Source organism: Pomacea canaliculata, linkage group LG3, assembly GCF_003073045.1.
Source record: "Pomacea canaliculata isolate SZHN2017 linkage group LG3, ASM307304v1, whole genome shotgun sequence".
Classification (NCBI taxonomy): domain Eukaryota; kingdom Metazoa; phylum Mollusca; class Gastropoda; order Architaenioglossa; family Ampullariidae; genus Pomacea; species Pomacea canaliculata.
In genome coordinates, this window is record NC_037592.1 from 27,767,356 (window position 1) to 27,790,918 (window position 23,563).

At 44.3% G+C, this 23,563-nt stretch overlaps 2 protein-coding genes across 2 annotated transcripts in view; both read right to left on the reverse strand.

Annotated features, from left to right (window-relative positions):
• LOC112558510 overlaps window positions 1-9,842 on the reverse strand; it is a 57,253-nt gene extending 47,411 nt beyond the window's left edge. Inside the window, exon 1 of the mRNA XM_025228985.1 lies at window positions 9,685-9,842. Coding sequence (XP_025084770.1) covers window positions 9,685-9,813 — 129 coding nt within the window. The 5' untranslated portion in view covers window positions 9,814-9,842. The remainder of the gene's footprint in view (window positions 1-9,684) is intronic.
• A 556-nt stretch (window positions 9,843-10,398) lies between these two features.
• LOC112558509 (protocadherin alpha-6-like) overlaps window positions 10,399-23,563 on the reverse strand; it is a 70,099-nt gene continuing 56,934 nt past the window's right edge. Inside the window, 2 exon segments of the mRNA XM_025228984.1 lie at window positions 10,399-11,869; window positions 11,871-12,720. Coding sequence (XP_025084769.1) covers window positions 10,430-11,869; window positions 11,871-12,542 — 2,112 coding nt within the window. The 5' untranslated portion in view covers window positions 12,543-12,720 and the 3' untranslated portion in view covers window positions 10,399-10,429.

Below are 23,563 nucleotides of genomic sequence, written 5' to 3' on the forward strand. Positions count from 1 at the left end.
CGAAGGCTGGGAGCCAAGGGTCCTTAAGCTGTCGTGTCAGGTTTGGAGAAGCGCCACAGTCTTAAGCAGCTTCCTGTTAATAGTGTGACTACAGAAAGCTGGCAGGTTAAGATTGAGAAGTCGTCCATTATTTCTATTTTTACCCCAGCACAGCGCTTATACAACACCCTCGCATTAAGTGTGGGAGGACAGTCGGAGGGCAGGGATCAGAGGAGTAAAGCCATGAAAGAAGATAAAAATTCGAGACAAATGAGACACGAGGGATGGAAGGAGAGAAAGAGAGAGGGGGGGGGGTGCTATGTCTTTGCATTTTAAGCACCGATGGATGTATCATGGCCAAGCAGACAACCCTGTAAACAAGTGCTGTCTTCTGGGAAAAAAAAACATTTCACCTGATATGAGATCTGAACACGTGACACTGTCTTGGTGACAGATATGTAACCGTTGTTTCATTGGACCGCGTTACACGAGAAGTCGATACACAAAAAGATCACTCAATTACAAGAATTAATTCTAGACGATATCATTTAAGAACTCAGTAATCAAATAATCCTTTTTAACATTGTAGTCAATGTTGTCATCTCTTCTTCATTTGTTCCTACCTTCAGCCAATTCTACTGTTATTTCTCTCTCTTCAATCCACGCAGTATAATACAAATACAAATACTAATTCTTAACTTGTCATGGATTATATTATATTTTTCCCATTCTTTTCCTGTCATCTTGTAAACATGTACCTTTACCACCATATTATTTTAATTTTTTTGTGTAAATATAATAAATATGTAAAACATAATTTATTGAATACGATGAATTAAATATATATATAGTTATTCCTTTGTACATATTTGTATCCATATCGACCGTCTTACACTGCCAAAAAAGTCTTTTACCAATAATGCTGCTATAAACTATCAGATAAACATTAAAGAAAATCTAAAACATTTAGCAGCCGCCACTTGCCATGCACTTGACATAAATGGTCGTACACTTATTAGTCCAGAGAATATGTCTTCGTCTTTTTTCGCTCCTTCTCGAGCCGCCTTTCAGCCATCCCTCTCTGATAATGAAGGTGCTTTTTTTTCCTTTTGCCACAAATGTCGTGAGGACGAGAAGTAAAGGTGCAAGGTTCTATAATCCGTGTCTGAGTAGAGAGTTATCTTTTTTTGCTAAGTAAAGCAGCGACAAGGGACTGCATCGTGTATTTCTTCTTTCCGGGGAAACGGTTTCGGGTCTTTCTTGACCTTCCAGACCTTCCTTCAGACGAAGGGCTTTGGACAGCTCGTGTTAGATCGATGGAAACAATTTTGATCAGAGCTTTCAAAAATTGTGTACTTTGTGTACTGTCTGTAAATAGGTATCCTTAATGGTAAAAGGCTCGACACTCCAGCTGGCATGAGATATTCTGGGAGAAGTCTTACTTTCGGAGAAAAAAATTTGGTCTGTACTTTTGCTTCCTCAAAATCATTCAAAACTAAATGGTCTCACTTTTTCTTCGTTGTAAGTGGTGAATCATCATTAATCATCAATCATCAATCATCTCATCAATTATCAATCATCCTCATCATCATCAAAACAGATTATTACATCATACCCGGATTATTTCAAAACGTCGACGAACAACATTCTCAAGACGGTTCCTTTTCTCACCTTCTCCTGGACCTTACTTGAAAAAGGAATTGATCTCAGGCGCAGGTGTACTGCCGGCTGCTAAACGTTTGTTTATTTTTATTCTCTACACACATCAGTGCATAATGATTGGCCAGTGTCAATAGCGATGCTTATCTCAGAGATCCTGCTATTTTCAGCCTTCCTCCTCAAGACTAGTTTGCGTTGGATATTTTGTCTTTTGCTTCTGCCAACACGAGGCAAGCAGATCGCACCGCCAGTGTGAGGACAATATTGATCACGACTAATCTTAAAACCCGTTAATGGCCTACAAGTGTTTTTTCTGACAAACATTATTGATATATCATTGCAATCTTAATTTTGTTTTCCAGACATCCCTTTGCTACTTCTCTCATCATTCCCTTCTTTCCAGGGACATTGAAACCTAGTGTAGCGTGAACATGTTCACCTGCAACACCTTTTCTCATGGCTGTTCAGTGTTTACGTTCTACCTTGCTGCACAGCATGTACGCAGCTGCATGTCCCCTGTCGCAGCTGACACATGGCTGCATGTTTATCTAATCACCGCCAGACACCTATCATCTTCCTCATCTTTCAACACATCGGCAATGGATCCGGGGACGGGGGCAAAGGTCAGCGCTACCTAAAGATCTCAGGTTCCCCTCTTTTCCCAGTCTTGGGAGAATGGGGGAACAGGAGTGGATGGGTGGATGGAAGGAAGGGGTAAAAACAGGGAGAGACTACTCTACCGCTCGACTTTGTGCCAAGGGAGGCGATCTGTTGGAAATGGTAACACAATCTAGAGTGGAAGGAAACATGCAAAAGCCTGGCAATAGCTCGCTGCGAAGACATTTATCTGCACAGGCCGAGTAGCATTATGCCTGCCATTCCATTCAACAAGGAAGAGAGGTGGTGGGAGGGAGGAGGAGAAAAAAAGGGGGGAGGGAAAAAAAATGGTCGAGGCCATAAAATAGCGAGGTTTGGACACCGAGCCCGCCTTCATTCTTTCTATGTCGCACCATGTTTACACTAAGCCCTAGTCTCTCAAGCGGAATTCAGCAGTGAGTTTGGGGAAAGAAAAGGAAGAAAAAGGGACACTCGTTTGGGGGCCATGTCTTGCGTTTCGTTCAAGCGATGTTTGGAGGCTTCATTGCGGCAGTGGAGCAGATAAGGTAGGCCCGATATTAGGTGGCCTAAACCAGCTCAATTTTCTGGCTCGCGGCCAGCGAATGAAGACACGACCGTTGCCCAGTAATCACACTAAACACTCGCCAAAAGAATGATCCACTTCCGGTTGGTGCCAGAAGTTAAAATTCCGATTTCTAGATTGTTCTTAGGAGTAATGTCAAGCCAGGATTCCAGACTGGGAGACCCAGCTAAAGAAAACAAAAATCAACAACCAAAAAACCCTGAAGTTTTTCTATCTTGGATGGTATGAGTTTTGAACAAAATAGTTTCTTGGCTGTGGCAGTCCTGGTGTCTCATATCAACTATAACTCTTTGCCTGGACCGCTCCACAACTTTTTTTACACCGCGGGTATCCATTTCAAAGCGCTGTGAGTGGCCTATTAAAGGACAGTAAAGTATCTCTGGCCAAGAAATTCATTGCGATATAAAATCGTCTGCAACATGTCAGTGAAAATATCACAGGTGGATGTGAGTGGTCAATTCTGCAATATGGCAAGATCGTTGATTTTGATATTTATAGCCAAAGAGACTGCCTCCCTTTAGGCAAACAACACACACACACCAGCAGCCACATATACAAAACCCACACAGGGATCCAAATGGTTCAGTAAGCGGGTCAGATCCTATGGGTATCTATCTAACTCAATATACCATAAAGGAAAAATGAATAGGCGCCGACCAGACGAAGCGCAACTGTCTGTTACCATGGTTTCTCGTCCACTTTCTCTCCCTCATGCTCTTTGTCTTTACATTAGATCTTCTCCATCAAAAGAAGCACAAAGTGCGGGGTTGGGGCAGGAACATTTAAGGAGATGGAAAATTAACTGGAATGTGTTTGTCCGGATGAAGAGGGAGGTAAACCATTGCACCATCACTCAACTCCTACACAGATCTTTGGTGCACTGCCGAGCGGGTAAAATAAGAGGATAGCAACTCTCTTACACTCTGTCCATCCTTGTGGAAACTATGGCTACATGGCACAGACCCCAACGTGTGCTAAACAGGGGAAGCACACAAAGCTCTCTTTTCTCCTCTCTCTGTCCCTCTCTCTCTCTCTGGTGGCCACCTTCCAGCAGTGTCAACTTCAATTTCGGTTGGTGTGCACAATAATGCGAGCGTGTCCCCCAGTCTGCCTGCTGCGACTTTGATGATGGGGTGATGGGCAGACGACGAAGAAGCTCCAATTTAAGGCCGCTGTTATGTGAACAGACAGCAAGCGACAAAGCAGGAAACAGCTGGAGAGAGAGAGATTGGAAAATGGAGAGAGAGATAGTATAAGAGATTATGTGTAAGTGTGTTCGTTCTCGGCTGGCATCCTTCATTTAGAAATACTTACTTTATTTCCCTTTGTACTAAACTCTTGGTGTGTGTGATTGTAATTGTTGGCGTGGAAAAGACAGTCGTACAGATATAGTTCTATATTTTTTCGTTAACTAAAAAAAAGTAGTGAAGAGGTTCAGCTAATAAAGTGTGAAGGAGCTTTGTGCATCATGAAACTTTCCGAAACAGTCTTAGGTGACAGTTTAAAAAGTAATAGTTTACTTCCCTAGTTGGATGTCTATCTGGACAAACATAGACAATACAATCTTGTCTCACACAGAATTACAAAGCTATCCGTGACTTTAAACTGGAGACTTTTATGAAATGCAATTTCTTTCTATGGTTTCCATTTCGTCTGAGATGAGAAGCAGGATAGGCCGCGGCTGAATATGAATTCGTTGAGCAGACTTTACCGATATCATCTCTATTGGTTGCCATTCTAAGCGATGGTTGGCTCAAGCCAATATTTTCTCTGGCTATCCTTCTCATAGACAAACCGATGATCAACGATGTGCTGGCACTTGCTGGGCAACGTGGAGTGTGTACTCGGAAAATATTTTTACATTCTCCCGACCATGTTCTCTCCCACTCTATCTTTCTCTTGTCTCCCCCTCTGTACCTCCCTTTTTCCTCTCTGCCCCTTTGTTCCTTCTTTATTCCACCTTTCAGCCTCTGTGTAAGCACACGCATGTGTGTTTTCGTGGCTCTTTTTTTCTGTCACTTCTCTTTTTTCTATTCTCATGTTCTGGTGTTGTAAATGAAGTTTAAAAAAGCTTTCTCTGCTTGGAAGTAAAAATGGAGAGGTAAGTAATGGACACTATGCAGACAGGACCTTCCAAAAATACCATGAAAGTTATTTTTCTATAAATACTTAACAGATTGGCTCTCTTGTGTGTTTGTGCATCCCTCTCCATGTGTTATGCGAGGTAAATGGATTCTAGCAAGAACCAGGCGAGATAATAAAACATATTAGTATTACATTTTTTTTTTTTTTGCTCTATATTTTTTTTTCTCTCCTTACCTCCTTTCCCTGTGCATTTACATTACTAGCATCATTTCTCAGCTTTCGTTCCAGTTCGTGTCAACATCTCAAGTTCGTCGTTGCTTCAGTTTCTGATTGATAACACCCTCCACCGCCATCCCAGCCCCCTCCTAACCACTCGCCTCGTGTGTCCTTTCGTCTCTTATCGTCTCACCCTCTTCCCTTTCATCCCGCGCCGTGGGATGAAAGAAAAAAGTCCACGCAGCATCTATTCTGCTTCACGTGTATTGAAAACTTTAACTTTTCTCTAAAATATCGAATGATACCATTATGAAATGAAAACGTGCCTGGCCTGCGCATATGCAAATATTCTCGCGCCACTTAGACTAAAAACCGTCGAACATGCCAGACGGTGGTCCGCGCCGATTCGTCTCCGTCGCAGACTTGAAGTACAGTCGCGCGGGAAACGTCAGCACACACTTCATTGTCTCGCCCACAGAAAGCTCCTCCAGGACTGGAGAGCGACCTGCTGCGACCGACTAACCCTGCCTCATCGCACCCACCACACTTCCTCCATTGGACACCAACAGACCCTCGGTCATGTCATGTCCTGCAAATGTCTCATATAGCGTGATTGTCTGGAGACCTTCTCGACGAAAATAACAACATCCAGGAACGGAAATATCTTTGAAGAATTTTCGAGACTAGAGTTTTCTTGTGTTTCTTGGATGACATCCCTTTTCTAACCTGGGCAGAAAAAGTTAAAAGACAGGACTGATCGAAATCCAGATGTCTTCCTGCATCGTAACTCTGCTCATACGGTTTAGTTTTATTTGATGTCTTTAATTAGAAACCTGCTTCGTTCGCATTTGAAGACTATTGAAGACATCTTGAAAGGAACATTAAGAGATTGGGTTTCTGATGGAGCTTACCAAGACAGAATTTTGTCGTCGGCTTTTCGGAAAGAAAGTCAGATAGGTAAACACACACACACACACGCATTGGTGCACCATGCACCATGCACCGAAATTCAAAGGTAAACGTAGCAAGTCATAAAAACACTGACCGGAAAGGTAGACAAGGACATAGACATCAGGTTAAGTAGAGAGATAAGCAAGAAGGGATAGACAGCCAGGGCGATCAGAGACAGAGACACAGAGTTGACCCGGCGGGAACACAGATCAGTCAGGGCAGCGATGGCAACAGAGCGCCCAGAGGTCGTTAGTAATGCGAGGCATAGGTCGAAGGGTTAGTTGAGAAGGAGGTTCAAGGGAGTGCTGCGACGAAGCACTGGAACTCGAAGAAACGTTAAAAGAAGGAGAACATTTCCTTCTTTGCCTCCCCCACCTCCCTCTTCCTAACGGGCAAGAAAAGGTAATTCAATCATACGGCAGGCGGCTGTGATTGCCTTTGATTTATTAACGACACAAAGACGACTTCAGCAAAACTTGGCGGACTGCGCCCGGCATTAAGTAGACGTTCAGAAAACCTGTGGCCTTCCTGGTGGAGAACCTTAGTCAGAAGCGAAACCAAAGAGAAAAGGAACAGAAAAAGTTTTTTAAGACAGCTTCTTCAGGCAAGACAGAGAGAGAGGGGAAACTTTATCAAGAAGCTAGATGGAAAAGGGTAAAATGGGCGATTGAAATGGGTGAGTAGAATGTTAGCAGTCAGCAGCCGAGGAAATAAATTCCCGCTGTTAAATGCATGAAGGCAATCAAACTAGTTTCAGGTATAGACAGAAATACGATATTTGGATCATAATTATTCTACAAGCCGTCTAATCGAGAATGTTTCTGGCAACTCTTTATTTGCATACATTTTTGGGTGAGATTAATTATAAATAATAAAAGTAAAGTAATAAACGTGGTAGTCAAAATATATTTCTCCATAATTAAATTTAATTACTGACACGAGATTATCAGCTTCCCGTGGGTGGAAAAGGGGATATTTAACGCTTTCATATCTATACCATACCTGCTTCTCTATCGAATGATTTTCAAACACTGAGAGTTTGCAGGAGTACACAATTCTCGACCCGCTTTTCTGCAAAATTCCCGTAAATCAAGTGTCTTTTTTCTGCAAAAGTTCATCACCGAGGAATTTATAGAACACGAGAGGCTATTACAATGCCATGAGCATTGTAATTTGCTAAATTGCAAAGACTAAATGAAAGGATTGTACTTTTGTAATAAGATAACTTTGTCATGAAACCTTTTTTAACCCATGATGAGGTCCTTTAAAACGCGATGCTTTCTAAAAGAAGACACGCAAACAAATTAAAAAAAGTATAGCTGAACGAAGCGATAATTATTTTGTCCTCCATCCACAAAATTGTTCACGCACATACATAATTATGTATACATACATATCCTCACTTCTCGAGAGATTAAAAGAAAAGCAAGGAAAAAGTGAAAGGAGACGGGACAGAGAGACAACATCCACATATATGTTTAAAAGAGAAACACATGGGCGATGACTTGTTTACAACTATCAATCCGTCATCCCCGAGCAGACCTGTCGCATCCCTGCTGTTCAGCAATGAAATATTTCACTCACAGCTCAGGCGCCGCTCCCAGGGAGGAGAGCCAGAAGGAGGAGTGTTGCTAAAGAGTTTCTGGTGCGAACATAGTGACAGACAAACCGTTCTTTCACCTTCTTACAGTCGTTAGCCCGCTGCACATCGAAAAGCTTCTAAGCGTTTCAACATTCTCAGTGTCAGATGGCGAACATTCTGGACCAGCGGTTCTGACAGAGTTATGAGCTCCTGGGTGTAAACAAATTTGTGTTGTAAATAGAAAAATAATTGTGAACAGTGCATTCAACCTTTCTTCTTGGATGTCGTTTCTGTATAGGGACTACGATGGAGGAAGTTTGGGCTTTGGATATTCAGGAATATTAAATTCTGACTGCGTTTCAAGGCAGAATTATTCGTTCTTGATTTCTTGGCCTTTTTCCTGTCCAGGAATCTTTCCATACCTGTAATTTTAGCAAGATCAGTAGTCGGGTAAAGACGAAAATTGTCGCGGACATGACAGAATTGGAGCCTTCGTCTGCAGGCGAACCTCTTTGTAATTAGAGGCAGAGCCGGCAACCTTTCCAAACGTAGAGCGATCAGATGGGATCAGATATCCTGCAGGACACCATTAACCCCTTGCCTTTCGAGGCTGCCACTCTGTTAGTTCTTAATAACCAGTTATTCATGGCCGTTTTTCGTGAGCGACCAGACACTCTTATATTCACGTGTAATTCTCCTGCTCGCCTCCCTTGTTATCCCTCCCCCTACACACACACAAACACACCATCACTCTTCCACTGTATAGCATCCTAATTTTAGGGTAGAGTATACATGGTGTCCGTAGGGCTTTAGTTCATAGCTTATTTTGGTAACGACCGTGAGTGTAGCTTTAAGCAGCTGCTTTTTTATATTTTTCTGTTGTATTCGATTTGTCTTCAGATGTCAGACAGCTTTGCGTCGATGTGGTTCAGATTCCTGATTACTGTTTACACTCTAGCCTCGTAGGCAGACCCAGATATCAATCCCCTCTCCCTTCGCCCATCTCCATCCCGCTTCCCTCTCCATTGAAAATTTGTTGCCATGCTGAACATATAGAAATTTTTTTTAGTCTCCACGAGTTAATTTACTCATGCAAGACACTACGAGCTAAAATAACATCGCTACTCTTGCCTGGTGATGCGCCCCAGCTCTCCCATTCAAGCCATCCTTGTCAATACCTCGGTGTGACAGTTAGGATGCTGCACTGGTGGACGTGTATTGACAACCTGATCATTAACTTTTTAATTGCTCTCCAACATGTGGATGTTTCCCCCCATCCGTCTGATAGTTAAAGCAGTACATTGCTCAATTAACTTTCTAACATTTGAGCTGCAAACTGCCTTTGAGAATTGCCAGGTGAGACATATTTTTATAGTCCCCAATGCAGGTGAAACATTGTCATCGATGCAAGTGATTGCCATACTGATTATATCCAAAAGTGAAGCCTGGAGGGGTTGAGTGGGGAGGTGAGAACAGGGGCTGGAGGAAGGCAAGAAAAATAATGTTAGACTTCCGCGACTTTCAACAGCTGTATCAACTGTCGTGATAAATAAGCGCCTTTACCACGTAGACCCCGGTGGGATGGCAAGGAAGTGCACTCTTGACAGCACGCAAACGGTTTTAAACTCAGCCATGCCACTCACACACCCCTCACCCTACTGCTCACAAACCCATTTTAATACGATTCACCGTCCACGCTTGAGAAATAATTCAAACACGCATGCGCAAACGCCAGCGCGAGCTGCACGCTGAAAAATCTATTAGTCTTGTCTCTCAGGGTGGAAAGCGTTTTCGCAGTTCATGAGCGCCATGCTTGCTGCTCGTTGCCTCGTCTGAGAGAAAGTATTAAATGTTAGCAAAATGTCCTCACGGTGCTGATTCGGAACGAGTTGATGTGATTAATAAACACCATCTCTTTATCTCCTTCGTGTGGGTTGATGATAAAAAAAAATTTCTTCTCTTTTAGACAGGTAAACAAACACACAAAAATAAATTAAGAAATGAAACTTACCTTTCTAAAAGTGTACAGCTGCTGCTGGCCGCCATACTGGTCCCCACCGTGTTTTTTTATGTAGGCGTCGGTGATGTCTGGCGCCATGTTGCCGGTCAGCAGGGGACCCCGGCTTTTCTCGCTGTCCATCTTCTCCTTGGGTAGGCCGTCACTTTGCTTTTCCGGTTCGTCGGCTGTGGAGCTGATGTCGTCAGCCGGCACGCTGTGCCATAACTGTTTGTCAAAATGGCGGCCGTCCCCCTGTTCCTGGACCCCGGTGATGACTCCCCCGGCGCGGTGCCGGCGGTCCTGCGAGGGCCTTCTCAGTCGGATGATTATCGTCACGATGATGATGGAAACAATGACGGTGAGACCGCCCACCACGCCGGCAATGATGATGTACTTAAGGTCCTCGTCGCCAAAGAAGGGTGTAGCGGTGGCGTTGCGGCTCCTGCTGGCGTATCCAGGTCCCACCCTCTTACTGGACCAGTCCCGCCTAGGAACTCGATCTTAATGACCAGCTCGGAGGAGGCACGGAGCTGAGGTAGTCCTTGGTCCTGCACCTCGATCTTTAATGCGTAGGAGCGATCGCTGATGCGCGAGAGATCTTTCATGACGATGATCTCGCCCTTCTCGGGGTTGGGGATGCCGAACACCTTGGCTTCGTTACCGCTTTCTATGAAGTATTTGAGACGAGCGTTCATCCCCTCGTCCTCATCGTAGGCGACGACTGTCGTGACAACCTCGCCTGGTTTTGTGTCCGAGGTTATAACGACAGTGTTGTTCTCCGGTTGGGAAACTCAATAATGGGTGGGTTGTCGTTGGAGTCAATGACTCGTATCCTCACCATGGCCGTGGTGTTCAGGGGAGGATTACCCCCGTCCTTGGCCACCACAATCATCTCGTAAGTTTCGCGCTCCGCCTTAATGAGCATGCGGTCCGTATTAATAGTTCCATCAGACAGCACGACGAAAGGAACCTGCAACAGCCTGGAGTCGGTCGTCAACTCCATGAACTGAACTTCGGCGTTGCGACCTTCGTCGTCGTCCCCAGCCTCTAGCTGTCCCACTTTGGTACCTCCCTCCAGCTTCTCAGGAATTTCGAACTCCAGCGACGATTTAAAGTAAGGTGCGTTGTCGTTCTTGTCCACGATGTCGATAATGACGGAGGCGCTGCCCGTTCGAGGTGGCACGCCCTCGTCCACGGCTTTGACCATGAACTGAACTTGCGACAGAGTCTCGCGGTCAAAGACAGCGGCAGCTGTTATCTCCCCCGTCTCGTGGTGGATCTGGAACATCGAGTCTTGCTCTTCCAGTGAGATTGAATAGATGAGCATGGCGTTGATCCCGTGGTCCATGTCCCGGGCAGTCACGCGCAGCACGAACTCTCCGATCTTGTTGTCCTCTGTCAGGTTTCCTCGGTAAATCTGCTTCTCAAACCGCGGATTGTTGTCATTCTCGTCCAGCAGTCGGATTTGAAAGCTGGAAGTGGCTGGCAACGGGGGGCTCCCAGAGTCTTGGCACTCGACAGTGACATTGTGCTCTTGCTTGGCTTCTCGGTCCAGGGCCTTGGCCACTCGTACAAGATAACCCCTCCCTTCAAATCTTTCCACGCGGAAGCTTTCGTCTAAGCTTCGGCACTCGACGACACCGTTCAGTCCCTGGTCTTTGTCTGTTGTCTGAACGTGCGCCACGACCAGTCCAATCTCCGCGCCTTCCGACAGGGTCATGGTACTGCCAGTTCGGTCTGTCACCGGATTGATCTCGATTTTCGGGGGGTCATTTCCGGCGTCGAGGATCCGCAAGATCAGGATGGCCTGCGCCACTTGCGGTGGGTTACCACGGTCTGAAGCCTCCACGATCGCCTCGAAGCTGCTGCCGGATTCGTACTCCAGTCTGTCTTTGACCTTAATCTCCCCGGACTGAGAATCGATGAAAAAGAGGTCGCCAACCTTGCTGGCACGCCGCGAGCTGAAGCGGTAGGTGATCTTGGCATTTTGGCCCGCATCCCGGTCTTTGGCAAGAACGTGGCCCACTACTGACCCCACCAGCGCATGCTCCTGCACCGAGACATCATAGACATTCTGCGTGAACACTGGTGAATTATCGTTGGCGTCCGTGACGTTGACATTGACTGTCAGAGTGCCTGACAGCGGGGGAGTTCCTCCATCCTTGGCCACGATGAGGAAGCGGTAGTGGTCCCGTCTGCTCGCGGTCCAGCTGGCTGTTCGTGACGATCTTTAGACTCCAGGTGCCGTCCAGGTTGCGGTCCACATCCAGGCTGAAGGTATCGTAGTCGGACTGCATGTCGTAGCGCTCCACGGAGTTTCCTGTCCCTCTGTCCGAGTCCGTTGCGCCGTTGATCTTGTACTCAGACTTGACGTTGGCGTCTTCGCTGATGAACAACGTCACCTCGTCCGTCGGGAATCTCGGGGCGTTATCATTGATGTCTTTGATTTTGATGCGGACATTCAGGATTTCGAAGAAGGGCGTCTTTGTTGAAGTGACGGTGACATCAAAGGAGATGATACAGACCTCGTCGAGCTTGCAGATGCTCTCGCGGTCGATCATGGCCGACGTGTAGATGACGCTATTCTCGCTATTGATGCTGAAGAGGGAGGCGGTCTGGAGGTTGTTGGGGTTGAGAAACTTGTATCGCAAAGTTCGTAGCTCGGCGGGGGAGACCTGCCGCTCGATGCCGCTCGCTTTGGAAATGTCGCCCACGTAGGTGCCTGAAGGCTGCGATTCGATCAGTTCGAACACCACTTGCCGGAGCTGTTGGCATGTACCCTCCCGTGCAACGAGCAATGCCAAAAGAACGACTCGCATAAAGAGGCCACAATTAGAAGCTTGCGCAGCGCCCGGATCGAATGCCGCCATCTTGATGACAGTTCTCGTGCGACAGCTCAAGCTCGTCTAGTGTCTACAGCTGCTCCTAGCGCCTGATACAGGAGCCCTCCGTGCGGGACGCTGGCGCGGGTGTCGACAGCAGCATCGTCCTTCTGTATTCACAGGCTCGGAAGAGTAGCTGCTGTACAGCCCATCTCGTCTACACCATCTGCAAGGAGTAATAACACAATCCTCGCTGAAATGCACGGCCAAGCTAGTCTAATGTAGCTGAAGTTCCTGTTTTTAAAACAGCTTAAATACCGAAGCGGGGGCACTCTGAGGAGGAGGAGAAAGGGAAGGAAATAAAAAAAAGAAAAACATGAAGAAAGACGGAGTCCCTCCCAAGAGGGACGGAACAGCCGATAGAAGAGTGAAACCTACAAAATCAATTTTCCCCCTCCCCCTTTCGGGCTAATCGGCTCCTAAAATGAAAGAGACGGGCAGTTGACACTAATTCATGAGAACTTAGAGAAATGAACACAAACGTGACTGTGATGAGGATGTGTACACTGGGGAAAGAGGCGAAAGAAAGAAAGCAAGAAACAAATGGCAGTGGAGGGCAGAAAAAATAGCAAAACGAGAAGGCAATAGAAAAAGCTAGCATTTTAAACTGTTTTTCTCTCATGCATATATTGAAGGTCTCGAATTTTTGTTTTATGTTCCGATTATATTTTGCTCTGTTCACTCACTCATTCTCTCTTTATCTCTGTCTCTCACTACCTTTTTACAGTCATTTTAATGGTTCATGGAAACAACTTTGGGTGGACAGGCAAACAAATAAAATCATTATTATCTATTTTATTTGGTTAATATTTAAATTCAGACTTTGCTATCTATTTCAATTGTTCTATTTTCAATCCTTGTCTTGTGGTAAGTCTTTCTCTCTCTCTCCATGTATAGTGTTTGCGTGTGTTTTAAACACGTAGAGCTGCGAGTTGTATGCATACGTGTGTGAACGAATGGAACAGAGTTGACAAGCGTTCAAACTGTCTAGCAATTCATCAAAGAAACCTTTATGATTCACTGAAATGCAAATCAGCGCAAAAAGAACTGACAGCGTTTTCAATGTCTCAGATACAGAGATCGAAATGTAATTAACAGACTCCGCTTATCACTAAAACTGCCTTCAGACCACGGCGCCAGTGGTTCAGTGGATGGCAGAAAGCTTTTGTGGAGTCGATTTCAAACGGTGAAAAGTCTGGGGGAGGCAATTGCAGGCTTTGACACGTCAAACAACTGTAAGCCCGCATTGAGAGATCAGAGAGAGAGAGAGAGGGAGAGATGAAGCAGTCCTTTCTTCGATCTTTTCAAACCGTAAGCTCCACTTAGCCGATACTACTTGATGTTTTTCAAAGTACGCCCGTTTTATTGCCAATTCTTGTGTAATAATGATGAATTCCCGGGTCGGAATGAAAGGTCATTTTGGCTAATTCATTCTCACTCTTTCTGGGGAAATGGAAAGCCGAGTGACTAGAGCAAGAACGTTCGAACCCAGAACCACGCTGGTTCGATACCCGTGTAGCGCAGCTAATGTGCACAAGTTGACCCAGCTGGCGGTAATGACTACCTGAGTCCATAGAGAGTTCGAGAAAGTAAAGCAGTGAGGAGAGAGATGGGAACCAACCTCATTGTAAAGCTGGACTCACAACCAGCAAGCTAGGAGACAACCATTTACCTTAGCACTCTTTTTGGGGGAAGCTTTTCTGCTCCGATGTTTTATCATCTATAACCATGTCATGTTCTAGTCAGTTATAAGCCCATGGTCACTCTCTAGCTAAAGTATGGTAAAAAGATACGTTTGGTACACTTCATTTTCCTCTCTCTGTTCCTTTACCTTTCCTCTGTTCGTCTCTGCAAGAGTGAAATTTGTGTCTGTCAATTCCATCTCCTAGCCAGGACCAAAGATCAGACACCTTACAGGGTGCTATGGGTCGGATAATGAATAACTAAAGGGAGCTACCGACCGGAGTTGGAAAGGGGCCATGGAGGGAGCCATAGATCAAAGGTTGAATTTCTTGGAAGGATCCATTCTATTCCGAGAAAGAGGCAGGGGCTGCTAAAAAAAAGTGAATTCTACTTGCAGGTAATTTGTTTCCGGGTGAACCCTCACAATCTACATGATCTGAAGATAGATACCGTTAGGGGCTCGAGCGACACAATGGTAAATAACTCGCTCATCTCCGATACATTAAGGGATCGAAAAGCCTCGGGTTCAAATCTCGTCTAGCCGCACACGTATTTCCTAGAAAATTACAAAATACACACGGCTGGTTATCGGGGTATTTTCCCAGGACTTTCGTTTCCTCCTCCATCATTCCTTTGCCCCCAACAGCGCAAATCACCGCTTTATGGAAGCACCCTACTAACAGGTGAACTAGCCAGCCATGTCTTCCTGGTCTGCCGGTAACCACCGGTACAAAGGGTCAGCACCACTATGAGTTCTCCTTCACCATGCCAGGTCAAAGTACAGGGTATCGTACTCCAGGGTCACTTCCCAAACATCCTACAGTAGACAGAGAACTAGACAAGCAGGGTGCAACTGGTTCTTGCTACCCTTCCCCTCCTACAACCACCATCTCGCTCAAACAAAAGAATGCATCACCTCAGGACGAGGAAGAAAAAAAGCTTCTTCGAACTGGTTTTCAATGAATCATATGGAAATTAGAAGTTTAATCAGCAACTCTGATCGATAAAGACCCCAGTTTGGAGAAAAGAGGAGGATACCCAGCGTTCCCCCTGCTGTCAGCAATTGATACCACTTTAAGGCTCCGCTGGGACTGTAATTACTGTTCTTACTTCCCATCTCTTTCCATCGGTCCACGTTTTCGGACTTCAGACGAGGAAAAAAAAAGGAGGAGGATGGAGGGAAGTTAGGAAGGGTGATGGGGACCGGAGGTAAACGGCGCCTTTTAACGTCCAGTGCTCGGGCCAGAAAACCCGATTGAGGAAGAACGTCGATTTTCGATAACGGTTTCTGTCGGTGACCACCACTCCAGCCTCGTGGTACGCTCCAGGAGCAATCTGTGGGCGACGCCAGGAAATTAACCATAAACCAGGTCAATAGTACTGGCATCGTTCTTTTGATAACCACGAAGCAAAACTTCTTCCCCCTCATCCCCACCACCCGCCACCCCTTCTCTCTCTCTCTCATTCTGCTCGACGTGCGGATCTAAGCAATCGTTCGGAAAGACAGTCGCATGTTTTGGAAAAGGCGGTCGTGCAATTACAATCTATTGCTGGGAATACCCTTTTCCCGAAGCTGAGCCTTTGATAAGTCAGAATAAAATTTAGGGGCTGAATTTCTAGGGAATAAGCGTTAAAAAGTGTGGAGCTGAAAACAATTTCACCATGAATAGTATTCCCCAAACTAGAAAATGTTTCACGCGACAGCAAGACAGAAACATAAAAGGATCAGAAAGAAAGAGAAAATAAAGAAAGAAAGACAGTGAAAAAGAACGAAAGAAAGATGTAATGTGATATAAAGGGAGTAATGAAAAGACTGTTTTATTCTTTAAACCCAGTTTACTGACTCGGCATTATCGTAATACTAGCGAAGAAGCAATCCTACAGAAAGTTTTTTTTTTTAAAGAAGATGAGTGAAATTCATCTTTTGAGTGCATACATGGGCAAAAAGACAAGTTGCTTCTCGAGAAAACGGCGGGTAACTGTAGAAAGGTAACAGAATACCCGCTTATAGCGGTACACACTGTCTTCGACTGCTCTAGCATCCCAATCATTTTACACAAATCGAATAGTTGTGGACATCAGAGGTACAAAGATGGCGAATATCTTATATCAAGTCATTCTTTGTAAAAAGATTAACTAGTCAAAACCTACCCGGTCATTGCTGAAATAACACTGCGACTTCCTACAGAGGGAATGAGAAGAGTGCTAGAGTACCTTTATTGACTGATGTTAGCAGGCTAACATTTATGTTAAGGCTAAGCAATCACGACTGATAACTACTGTTTTAGTCGGAAAAAATAAAAACAAATACTTGCTTAACTCTACAATGAAACTGGACCAAATGTAGCCTCAATCAGTTTGAGCAAGAGATGCCACTGAAGTGCTTCCTCAGATATTTCCAAACCTGAATATTAATCTTCAAATTTATTTTCTTAACCTTACTACATTCTGCCATGATGGCCGTTTGGCAACACTAAGCAGAAGCAACGGTTTTCATGGCTTCTTTGCAAATTGAAAAAGCTCTCTGATATTTGCCTAGACACGCACAATAAATTCTCTTGCTGCTGAACTCACAGACATCCGGGCTTCGTCGTGACACCACAGCGTGCAAACTCGCTCGATCGTTTGCAAGTATGAGTCAAAATGAAACAATCCTGGTTTATTCAATATCTGCCGAGGAAATACATTCACTTGTTGCCTTTTTTTTCTGTGTTCTAGAGCAAGTTTTTTTCCTCCTTGAATCAGATTGTAGGCAGTTTTTCGACTGACAGCCAGGGAGAATTAAGGTCCTTGATTTCACTGTAAGATATTGATTTCAAGAGCAAATCAGGCCATGATGAGCAGTGTTCTACGTAATGCTGATAAAAAGATAATAAAGTATAATTAAACCTGTTCAAAATTTTAAGCCCCGCTCTACGGCGTGTTGCCCAGAAACTGCTGGTAACTACCTCAGAGTTTTTATTAGCAAAAACGACAGTTTTCATTTTGAAAACTGCGAGCGGTTGATTTTAAGGGGTTTTGATTGTTTTGCTTATTTATCCTTTAATTTTTTCGTTCTTTCTTTCTTGTTGTCGGAAAAAAGTTTGCCTATTGAGAGATATAAAAGAGAAAGTCGTTTATGTACACAACAGTAAAGAGGACCTAAGACTGCCCTTGTGGGACACCAAATTTTACTTCAATGAAATGCGACGATTAGTTTTTAACTGTGAATCTGAGTTCTTATGGAGAGAAAAAAGTTAAGGAATTGAATGGAGCAGGTACTAAGTTTGTAAAGTTCTAATTTTTATGAGCTGACCAAATTCAATTATATCAAAAGCTTTGGCAAAGTCTACGAATAGGGCTACAGTATAATGATTGTCATTCATCCACTGCTTTGCTAGAGATGTTAGTCCTGTGGCAAGAGTGTTTGGATGTGGAGAAGTTTATGTTTGATTAGGTGAGTTTGGAGATGGGTATGGATATCTCTTCCCAAGGGTTTTGAGAGTGATGAAAGAACTCTATAGTCAGTAGGATGTTCCAGGTCACCTGATTTATGAATTGGGATGACTTTTGCTTATTAAAAAAGGGCGGGGAAGTGTGATTTGGAAAGACTTAGGTTGTATAGGTAGGTCAGAGTTTCTGCAATGTCTGGTGCCGACAGTTGTAGACGAGGATGAGTTTTTTAGTCGAGAAAAATAGAATGGCCGCAAAGAAGGAGGAATATTTTACGGGTGTGTGTGGTTGGGTGCGGGTTGTTGGATTCATTATCACTGACCTGTTTTAGATGGCATTCTAGATAATGAAAGGGACATTCTCAACCCCTTTTATTGGGAGTAAGCTTCCAACAACCATGCCAAGTAAGCCATTGATGATAATAGTGACATCTTGGATGGCAGTAACGACGACGACGATGACGATGATGATGATGATGATATTGATCGGGCAAGATAAGATTTTCCAAAGTGCCCAACACTCCATGTCGTATTACCACACATGTATGGCATGTGAGCATCACGGGAAACCAGTGGTTTTGCTGCTAACGCTCAGGATATTGGAACTTTGGTCAACATTTGGTTTCCTGTGAGCTAAACATACAACTTTCCAAGTTTGGCTGCGGTCTCACGCCCGCCCGCTCCTCCCCTCTCCTCTTGCCATGAAAGATATAGCACAGTTGTAAATTGTGTTAAAATGACACGTCTTCATAAAATCTTTGTATAATCTTTGTGAAATATTAGTTGCGGGAGCTGAGGAGGAATAACGAACTGGCTTGAATTAATCTGATGATTCATAAACTAATGTAGTGGTCAGTGCAATGGCGTCAAACCTACAGGCGAAACCGAGAGGCTCGGCAAACTTTCCCCAGGGGATCAAACTGTCGGGGACTGAGTACCTGACTCCCCAGAGAGGAGATGAGCACCGCCAGTCCATAAAGCTGACCCCGAGTAAAGTGGGGTCTCAAACATCTCAACGACCTGAAAAAAAGGTTGGCGGGTGACCTTTAACTTTTTATCTAAACAAATGGGAACCTACAGATCGGTCGCGAACTCAGATACGTATGTATTTTTTTTTTTAATTTTTTTTTTTACTAAATTCTCGCGCGCACGAGCATGGGGTGCAACGTGTTGGAAAGCCGGCAGTTGCTGGTCACAAAGCAGCGAGCACACACCGTGCAGAAGCACTGGCGGAAATTGAGGAGGCCACAAACCGACGGCGTGGCACGCTTGCTTCATTAGAGAGAAACAGATTCACGGGCCTCTAAATTGCAGCGCCACAGTGCAGACAAAGATCATGCTGGCTGGCAGTGGGGGGAGCTGCCATTAACCGCCATTACATCCATCAGCCATTGCGTGCTTTGTGTCGCCGCACTGCACGCCCCCCGAGCGCACACAGCTCCCCCTCACGGCGCCAGCAGCTAAATGAACACACACACACAAACGCACACATACACAAAGTGAATGATAGAGTAACACATTCACGAACACACCGATCCATGCGCCTCACAAAATTATTTTCGTACGCATGTCCAGATGAAAGAAATTGTAACATTCCCCTCCTCCACGTAGGTCCCGCTTTGTCCCAGCTCCTCCCTCCCTGCCTGTGATCACGTGCCTCCGACCCCTTGAGTCAGATGTTGGCGATTTCCTCAATAAGTGACATCAAAAATCTCGGCTACATTGTCTGATGGCGGTCAAACGCCCTCTCTTTTTTTTTTTTTAGCAGGAAGCACCAGGGCTCCCAGAGTGCTATTTTGATCCGAATCCTGATGGCAGCAAGAGGGCGCTGGTGGTGGGGCTTTTGATGGTCAGAGGTCGACCTGAGTCAGATCGGAACTGCGCGCGCTGTCTATTCCTTGGCGATGACTGCGACATCAAACGAAGGATCTAAGAGAGTTAGATAGCTCCTCCGGGTGGGCGCGCGCGCTCATGTGCATATGTGTATGTGTGTGTGTAGGAGAGAGAGATGGGGAGGGTAAAACAACACAAAAAAAAAGGTTTTGACATATTCTTAAGGACTTTGCGCGCCTACGAGTATTTGTGCGTCTGTGGGTGTGTTCGTGTGATGGAGTGTGTGCACGCTTAGTGTCTAAGTCCACACTGTGTTTATTCCTTCTCACAAACATGTACGTTGGTAGAATAAGGAGGATCAAAGTGACTAAAAAATTGGAAAGGAAATTGTCTAGAGACAACTTATATTGTTAATTTATTAATGAAAAAAAAACCCACTTGTTGTTTTGCAATTTTCCTAATGCATGCAATGGCCGATGTGTTTTCTTCCCCAACTAGTAAAAACGCTAAGACCAACTTTATATCCGTGATGTAATGAGGATCACAGAAAAAATGCTAGTATTTCTTCTATGCGCATCCAGAGAAAAAAAAGAAATGTAAAGTGGAGAGAGAAGTGAGAAAGAGATCAGGAGTGTGTGTGTGGGAGAGAGAGAGAGAAGAAATTAAGAGAAACTAGATGGTGATATTCTCGCAGCCATTTGACTAGTCACGTACAACCACAATTATGAAACTCGAAGCAAAACGGTAGAAGCAAGCCAGTAATGTCAACAGTAAAATTACCGATAATTATCGAGTAAATAATTTTACATGTAAACGAGTTTACAGACTTTTTATACACGACTCGACCTTCCACGAACAGCGCGTGCCGCCAACGAGCGAGAGAGATAGAGAGAGTAGAGAAATACAGAAAGAGATCGTGAAGAGGGGGAATCGAGATGGAGAAACACTGCAAGTGAAAAAGAAGGCTGCAGTGAGATGGAGAGAGAGATAGAGACAAAAAGAAGAACTAGGGGCAGGGGAATGAAGTGAGAAACAAGGACACCATAAAACATGGCAACACGCGCTCAGGCTGCCACTAATTTTGCGATCGCATTTCAGTTAATGTTATCTCACACTGCAACACAACCAGCAGACGCTCACAAGCATAACGGTCGCATTCTCGGTAATTTTCTGCTGCATCCTGTGGTTAAACGGTCTCCGCCACGTGCTAACTAAACATGTTTTCCTTCTGTCATTTTTTGTTTGTTTTGAGGTTTCTGTTGTTCAATGGATGCTTAAAAACAATAAAATGTTTCTTTGTTTTCATTTTGCGCACCCGAAACACTGTCAGCAACGGCTGAAACTTTTATTTGAGATTTTTTTTTTATTTTAAATATTTTTTTAATAAACATAACCTGGATAAGACTTTAATTAAACCTACTCCGATAATTACTTGCCTGATTTCAAAATATATTTTGATTAAAAATGACATGTAGAAGCTGGGTTCTTGTTTGTGACACCCGTTCGTTTGATGTTGCATGATATACTTGACTCACTTTCGGAGGAGAAATGTTTAAAGTAATTTGGAAACGTTAGACCTCCATCAGTTGGATGTAAAGTGACCGAGGCAGCACTTACATTAATGTGGTCCAGAGTACCACGGGTGGCATTTGGGCTTGACCGAGTTAGGCGGACAGAGTGCCAGTATCCTGGTGTTCTTCTTACAGTCACTTACTTGTACCCGTCTGAATAAATGATTAACTCCATTTCTTTCTTTTCGTTTTTCTATCATTCTTTTCTTTTTCTTTTTTTTTTTCTCCTTTTTTTTTTAACAGTATGAGATCGAGCCCACTTACCCATACCCATACAAGCACACCCACGTATACTCTCTCTCTCACACGCACACACACAGACACACGCACGCACGCGCATATCGCTCTCCCTCTTGCATGCCCAATATTTCTGCCTGTACAGTCGCCAGTCTGGCTCCCAGCTGGCTAGCCACCAAGCAGAAGTGTTCAGCGATGCCGGTGTGGCAGATGTCACACTGACCAATGGACTGGCTGCATTACTCATTCCTTAGGAAGCCCTAATGTGTCCGGGGAGAGTGATTGCAAACCGTCGGTAATAAGTGCGCGGGACGCGTGGAAGCAACGCCCTCATGAATATTCATGCATGTCTAGACGTAACTGCGGATGGTCAACAACATGATTAGAAGACAACAGTGTGTTCGCGGATGCAAACGCTGCGTGCGTTTTTATTTCTATTTTTCTTTTTTTTTTTTTCTTCTGTATAAGTCTGTGTGACCATCTGTCTACCCGCCCATGCATGTTCATCCCTACTTACATGTTGAATGACAGCTGCAATACATTACAATCAGTTTGTATAAGATCAAGAAATATTTTAAATAATAATACGCCAGTTCATCAAAAATAAACGATCTACGAAATAAGACTGAAATCAAAGCAATGAATGGCTATGACAAAATAAAAGTATAAACTACATACATCACATGCATGTGACCACGCTAATCATTAAAATGGCCAAAAAAAAAAAAAAAAAGCAATCGCGGGTTTCGAACTCGTTTTTGCGTGACCGCTTTAATAACAATCAAAGGAACTCGAAGTTAGCCCCGCCATATAAAAGCAATCAAAACCAGATTTACCACATCGCGTGTGTTGGGGGACACGGCTGCGAATGTGAGAACACCACCAGCACGTCCGACGGTCGTGTGGGGGCGCTGTGGTCGCCAACCGTCGTGCCGGCAAGTCTGTTTCATTTCTTTTGATGTTTTTCAATTTCGCCGGCCCATTCCTATATTTTCATCAGACTTTCTAGCAACCAGCTGCTACCTAGAGATCGATACAGCTAGTGTGCAAAGCTCCTAAGTAAATTGCTTCATTCTTTTTCCTTTCATTTTTTTTTTTTTTTTTTTTTTTTTTTTTTTGAGCAAAGGCTTGTGGGGGAAGAGGGGAGGGGGTTAACTTTTCCATCAGTACCAGTTCCTTCCTGCTGCATTCAGAGGGAAACAACTGCATTTTCTTAAATGAAAACCAATATAGCAGAAAGGCAGGGGGTGTGGTGAAGAAATCAGTGTCTAAGCGAGAAGTAATCTGCTTCCTTCTGATGTGCGGTGCGCCTGTGCATGACGGGGTTAAGCTCGCACGTGCCTGCAGGCGCGCTTAGAACCACGTGCCAAGGTAAAGACATCTGAACTTACATCCGTAACATCGCTGATGAGTACAGGGCTAGAAGTTATTCAGCACTGACCCTCGTTCTGGGTACATCTGCAGGGACGAACTAAAACACAGATTCGTTTTATTTTCAAAAAAAGATAAAAGAGAGAAAGGAAAAAAGAGCTAAGACATGAAGAAAAAGAAAAAAGAAACAAAGAAAAGAGGGAGATATGCAGACAGGAATGACAGATATCGGCACCCGCGCGCACCCACGCACACACATGATAATAGCGAAAAAGACCGCCAGGGAGAATGAGAATGTGAAAGCTAATGAATACATATCTGGCGTCTGGATTTTTTTTTTCTTTTTTTCTTTTTTGAAGGTGGAGGCACCGGCAGAAGCTGTAGATGAATTTGTAGTAACTACAGATAACTTTGGTAGGAGCATCGTAGTAGCTATTGTAGTCCCGGTACCTAGTTTACCCGATGGATATTAGCCATTTCCTGTCTGACGACCCTTGACCTCCTATTGACACAACATTCAGATCTCACCAATATCACATGACCATGGTTATAGCTCAATTCCAGCTTTCCTAACCCTTTGACAGAAGCTATTTTAGACAACATTGTGTTTCAAGGCTTTTTGTTCGTGAATTGTTTTGTGGTTTTCCATGTTTTACCCTTTTTGACCGAGAGTTACATCTGACAACACATTTATTCCTCTCTCTTTGTTCATACAGGGACCTAATTGTCATTATCAGAAAATGCGCCGTTTCCAAAGTAACACAGAAAAATTATCACTCTTGTCGTTTAGTGAAAGACTAAACAATATCCATATTAAAGTGAGAATCCCTGAAAAATATCTATATATATATACACACACCAATACACACGTATACACAGTAAC